A 6000-nucleotide genomic window follows, 5' to 3' on the forward strand; every position below is an offset into this window, starting at 1 on the left:
AATCCAGACTAGTGATGTTCTAGTGTTGATCCTTGTGGAATACTTCCTGACTGCTGTATCATATCAAAGAATTACTGGATTTCAAAAAGTATCCAGCCTTTTCACAATGCTAATAACAGCAGTGTGAAGGTTTGACTACTGTGACAAACTCTAAGACTAACTCATCCACATCCAGGATGTACACTTTGTCCACTCAAATCCAGTAGACTCAGTGGACCTTGTGCTTGATAACATTTTTTTGTTTTGTTAAATAGAAGGAGGATTGCAAATAAATTATTAAATTCCTAAATTATTAAACTTCTCATTCACATAATTTAATTTTTATCATTGATTCAAACTCAAAATTTTAGAAACCAAATGGTTTTGAATTAAAACCAACATGATACCACAAGTGGAAAATTCCACACATGACCTCACATGATGGGTTACAGTCCAAACTCCAGTCAAAATTTTGTTTCATGGTTTTATAAAGTTTATGCAGGTGAAGTAGCCCTTATCTATAAATCCCTTATATTTATAAACTAAAACCATTTGGTTTTAGTGCTCTTTACAAGAGAAACTCAAGGAATACCAACATTTTGTATTTTGATTGTCTCCTTCTAGATAAATGCTAATAACATCCTGTGAATTAAAAGATTTTACTTTATCTGCTAATTTTTCCTGCCTCATATATGTTAACTAATAAATTTAATAACCATAAGCTTGAACATCCTGAATACATATAGTATCAATCCTATAGATTATATTTTCAAGGGCTTATTTCTTTAATTCTTCCTTGCTTTTTCTCTGATATATTTTAGAACTACCTCATTTCTTTCACTTCCTACTCTGTGAACCCATACCACTTTGTATTTCTTTTTCAGCTTACAGCACTTAGAAATTGTTGATGGCCGATATCTCTTAAGTAAGAATAGCCTAGGGAAATTTTGGATACCAGTTTAATTCTTGAACAAGACAGCTTGGTAAGGACATTGTAATTCACTTGACTAAGGTGAAATTTATAAATTTGAAGACATAAACTTGAGAAAATTCATTATTGAAATTTATCAATAGTCACACCCTAAAGAATATCTAAATAGAAGCCTCATATTTCTGATTGTGTCAAACTCAATAAAATTTTAAAATTTTCAGTGAATGTTTATATTGCCCCTGATATTATATGTAGTAGTTTAGTACACATGGTTTAAATCTCTAAGTAAAATGTATGCTCCTTGGAATAATGTCCTATTCATCTCTGTTTCTCCAAAATATTTTATCCTATGGAAACTCAATAAATAGGCACTGAGTAAATGAGGAAAATGGAGAAGGAATGGTATTGTTGAGTAAGGGAACTTTAGGGATGTTGAGGCACCAATTTGAAAATGTTGTAAATGGTGCTATTTAAACTAATTAGGTAAAAGTACGTCCCCCATTAGTATTTCCTACCTAAAAACCAACTTGCTTAGATAGAACTTTGAAATACTTGGAAGTCTCTTCAACCTCTGATATCCAATAACCTCATCTCTTTGTTTTTTCTCAGTTCTTCAATTACTTTATCCTAGTCGCGATTTTAGTTTCCAGTGTCATTTATGTTTCCTCACCAAAACTCTGCTTAATAAGAGTTGCACTTTAAAGAAGAACTTAAAACATCAACCAGTCTCAAATGATGGAATGAAATAAAGAGGCTAGGCGCAGTGGCTCACACCTATAATCCCAGCAATTTCAGAGGCCGAGGCAGTTGGATCACCCGAGGTCAGGAGTTCAAGACCAGCCTGGCCAAGGAGGTGAAGCTCCGAGATATCTACTAAAAAAAATACAAAACTTAGCCAGGCATGGTTGCACGCCAATAATCCCAGCTGCTCGGGAGACTGAGGCAGGAGAATCGCTTGAAGCTGGGAGGCGGAGCTTGCAGTGAGCTGAGATTGTGCCATTGTACTCCAGCCTGGACGACAAGAGCAAAATTCCATCTCAGAAAAGTAGTGAAGAGGCTATTTTGGACCACAAGATAAAATGGAATCAGTGCTGAATTAAATACATGATTACAAAATCCATACCCAGGAACTTTGGATAATTTCATAATATGTATTATTATTTGTCTCAGTTAACCAAGTATCCTGAGTGCCTTATGTGAAAAATTGGAAGAGAACCAAGAAAAGCTTTTACTTGGAGAGTCACTGATCAAGGGAAGAAAATAGTAAATTTTATAGAATGAAAATTTGGATTTTCCTTAAATTTTTACTTCAATTTTGGGACACTAAGGAAAGATGAAATGTTCAGGCCTCTTTTTCCCCCCGCTTCCTGGAGATGTCAGTAGAATACATACAGAAATTAAAACTGGTTTTAGGACTTGGTTTTATAGATAAGGTGGTATTATCTAAGAATATCTCCCAAAGTATTTGCTTTTCAGAAATGGTATTTATTTTTAAATTTTAAAAAATATATGGAATTAACTGTTTCCCATTTCTGGTCCAGAACTGTGATACTTTTTCTCAGTCAACTTTTTTCTCAACTTTGCTATAAACTAGCTATGTATGCTTGAGCAAATTTCATTCATTCTTTTTTCTAAAGAGACAAGAGTCCTGCTCTATTGCTGAGGAAGGAGTGCAGTAGCATGGTCATAGCTTACTGCCTCCTTGAACTTATGGGCTCAAATGATCCTCCCACCTCAGCCTCCTGAGTAGCTAGGATTATAGGCATGTGCCACCATGCCTAGCTAGTTTTTTTTTTTTAATTTGTTGTAGAGGCAGGGTCTTGCTATTTTGTCCAGGCTAGCCCTGAACTTCTAACCTTAAGTAATTTTCCCACAGCCTCCCAAAGTGCTAGGATTACAGGCCTGAGCCACTGCACCCAGTCTGAGCAAACTTCTTAACCTTCTGGGCCTTCATTTGTTTATCCCAACCTCCTCTTTGCTCTCAAGTTATGAAGAGACTAAATCATATGCAGATAACCATTTGCTAAAGAATTACACTGTAAAATGCTTTTAATGATAAAATTATCCTAATCACATTTAATTTTGTTTTAATTGAGAAGACACTAGAGGCCTAACTACTCAAAGTGTGGTTCCTGAAACAATAGCTTGTTAGTAATATAAAACCTTGGGCTGTACCCCAGATTCTACATTTTAACAAGATCACCAGATTTCTTACATGCACATAGTTCAAAGGGCAATCATGTGAAACCACACTTACTGTTGAAAACAAAAATAGTGGATTTGAATTGTTCTTTCCACCACCATTGTGCCAAGCCCACTCTTTGCCACTTTGTGAAAATCAAGAATTAAGAAATACTAATGAAATATTTTTATATCTATAAATGGTGACACCTTAGTATAATTTCAGAAATACTAGTTAGCTTTATCAGTGCGAGTAAGTACTTAAATCATGTTTCTTTTTTGGCAAATGGAAATAGACTCCTGTTGAGAGTAGAGTTTTCTTTGAAGGTATGAGATAGCATAAGCACAGTGAACAACATGTATTTCTTTGCATATGCTCCCTTAGACTAGTAATAGGTACTGGCCTAAATTACTTATGTAGTGTGCTGACCAGTGACCTTGGGTGGATAATTTGTCAGACGCTTCATGTCTGAAATAAAGCCTTTGATATTGAGAAACACAGGTGTTAATGTAGGCATTAGTGCCCATTATTTGCAGACTGAAACAAGCTGCTCAGAGTATTTGAGTCTGAGACAATGTGACTCATGCTTTAAAGGGGCAAAAGATTTCTACTTTTTTATCCTCTTGAAAATGACTATTAGATAAAGAAGTCAGTGCTTCTCAGCATCTAGCTTTGAGCCTTTGGGCAACTATGTATGATAGGCTCTGTTCCAAGGATTCATTCAAGGAATGCTGCCATTCACATTCCCTCACAGAAATCAACCGTTGCCTGTGTGGGGAGGTATGTTGATTTTGTTCAGAAATGGGTATGGTAGGGAGGGATCGCTTATCCATTCACCTTTTGCCACCAAACATTCTAAACATCAGGCCTGAACGTATCCATCTTACTGTCTGAATCCTTCTGTAATTAAAAGGAAATATGATTACCTGAAAGCATTTTGAAAGTGCCAAAGCTGTATAGGCAAATGTATTTACTATTAATAGTAAATTAGTGGAGCTTTGAAAACATATAATTTTGCGTTGCAGCAATTTCCAGTTTACGTACTGCCAAAAGTAGAGTATCAGGCTTGTTACGGAGTTGAAGCTCTGACTGAAAGTGAACTTTGTCGCTTATGGACTGAAAGTTTATTGCATTCCAACAGCTCATTCTATGTTGGTAAGTTATACAAAAGTCTTTATTCTCCTTTATAATTTCCTTGTAATCACATACTTGTAAATTCAATTGTGAATACTTCTATTCTGCACTTTTTTACTTTAATTTTTATGTATGTATGTATGTATTTATTTTTAGACAGAGTCTCACTGTTGCCCAGGCTGGAGTGTAGTCATGTGATCATAGCTCACTGTAACCTCGAACTCCTGGCCTCAAGTGATCTTCCCACCTCAGCCTTCCCATAGCTGGGGCTGCAGGCATGTGTTGCCATTCCCAGCTAATTTTTTGTTTTTTTCTTAAGATGGGGTCTCATGTTGCCTAGACTGGTCTTGAACTTCTGGCCTCAAGCAATCCTCCTGCCTTAGTCTCCAAAAGCTCTGGGATTACAGGGATGACCTACCATGCTGACCTATTTTAAAAACACTTGTTTAATAGTATAATCAAAAATACGCATTTGTTTTCTAAAACAAGCTTCTTTTAAGAGTACTATTTAATTGGTTATTTATTGATCTATAAGTTTATTTTGAAATTTTTGTATAATGACACTACTTTTAAAACCTCAAATATTTTGATGAAACGACTTTTTCCTTTTCTTTTTGTTTCATTTTGTGAGGGCATAGGGATTAGGCTGGAGTTTAGTTTGCATTGGCTCAGTTCATGTACAGTTAACATCCTCACATAATAGATTACTCCTTAGTCGTTATTGGTATTATTTCCTTCACTGGAATGTCTAATATAAAACATCTCAATACATCCCATAAATCTCAATCCCTTCTGATCATCTCGAACTGCTCTTCCACGGAGTCTTTTGCATTCTTTGATCTCTCAATGCAGCCTTTTACTTCTCTATGACTTTTTACTTTGTACTTTATTGTGCTCTCTTAACACCTATCCCTTCTTCCTGTTAGACAATAAACAGCTTAAGGTCAGACTCTGATAAAATTCTGTATTGAGTCTAATAAACTTTTTTGTTATTACAGTGCTTAGCATGATTCCTTGTATGTAATAAATCCTGTGAGGGTGTTTTTCTTGCTTAAAGAAAGGTTATTCACTTAAATTTTTTTTCCTATTTTGGTTAATCAGTATTTTGTTTTCATGTTTTATGAGAGTATTAGATAATTGATTTATTCTTTCTACTTAACTCAAAAAAGGAAGTAGCTAAATGCCCTGATTGGTAGTATACTGCCTCCTTCCTCCTCCTTCAACACATACTAGAAGTTTTTGTAGTAATTTTCAGTCTGTAACCAGAATTTCCAGTGTTCTTCCAAAAGATCTCACACCAACAATCTCAACATTCGCTACTTGAAAGCAGTTTGCCAGCCACATCCATTTTAGGAAAGGAACAAGTAAACCTTGTGAGTGAAATTTCGTTTAAAGTACTGACAGAGAATGGAGATTCATGGAAAAAAAAAAATTGAGATTTGAGTTTTTTAAATGTACACTTTAACATCACTTCTTCTTATTTTTAAAAATCCTAAGTAATCATTGCCCTGTGTACTAATTATTCTCTCTGAATCCTATCCACTTGTGAGCCTTTCATTTCAATGTACGGAGGTAGTATTTTTGGTTTCTGTGACAAGTGTTTGGTGAAAAACATATATTGTCTGGTTGTAGGATTTTGGTTTGCTTTGAATTTTTTTTTTTTTTTTTTGTATGGTTATGGGGGGATATGTTTTAAAATGCTATTTTAGAAGTGTCTGTGAGCTTTTGAATTTTTTAAAAAGTTGTTACAATACCGTTTTTTTTTTTTTTTTTT

At 34.9% G+C, this 6000-nt stretch overlaps 1 protein-coding gene across 5 annotated transcripts in view; it reads left to right on the top strand.

Annotated features, from left to right (window-relative positions):
• Positions 1 to 6000, top strand: part of ICE2 (interactor of little elongation complex ELL subunit 2) — a 61519-nt gene that overhangs the window by 37575 nt on the left and 17944 nt on the right. For all 5 annotated transcript variants that reach the window (XM_032297280.1, XM_032297278.1, XM_032297279.1 and 2 more), the window contains one exon: positions 4118 to 4247. In XM_032297280.1, coding sequence (XP_032153171.1) covers positions 4118 to 4247 — 130 coding nt within the window. The remainder of the gene's footprint in view (positions 1 to 4117; positions 4248 to 6000) is intronic.

The sequence above is a fragment of the Sapajus apella genome, unplaced genomic scaffold (genome assembly GCF_009761245.1).
Source record: "Sapajus apella isolate SASKATOON/1434 unplaced genomic scaffold, GSC_monkey_1.0 scaffold37, whole genome shotgun sequence".
Taxonomy (NCBI): Eukaryota; Metazoa; Chordata; class Mammalia; order Primates; family Cebidae; genus Sapajus; species Sapajus apella.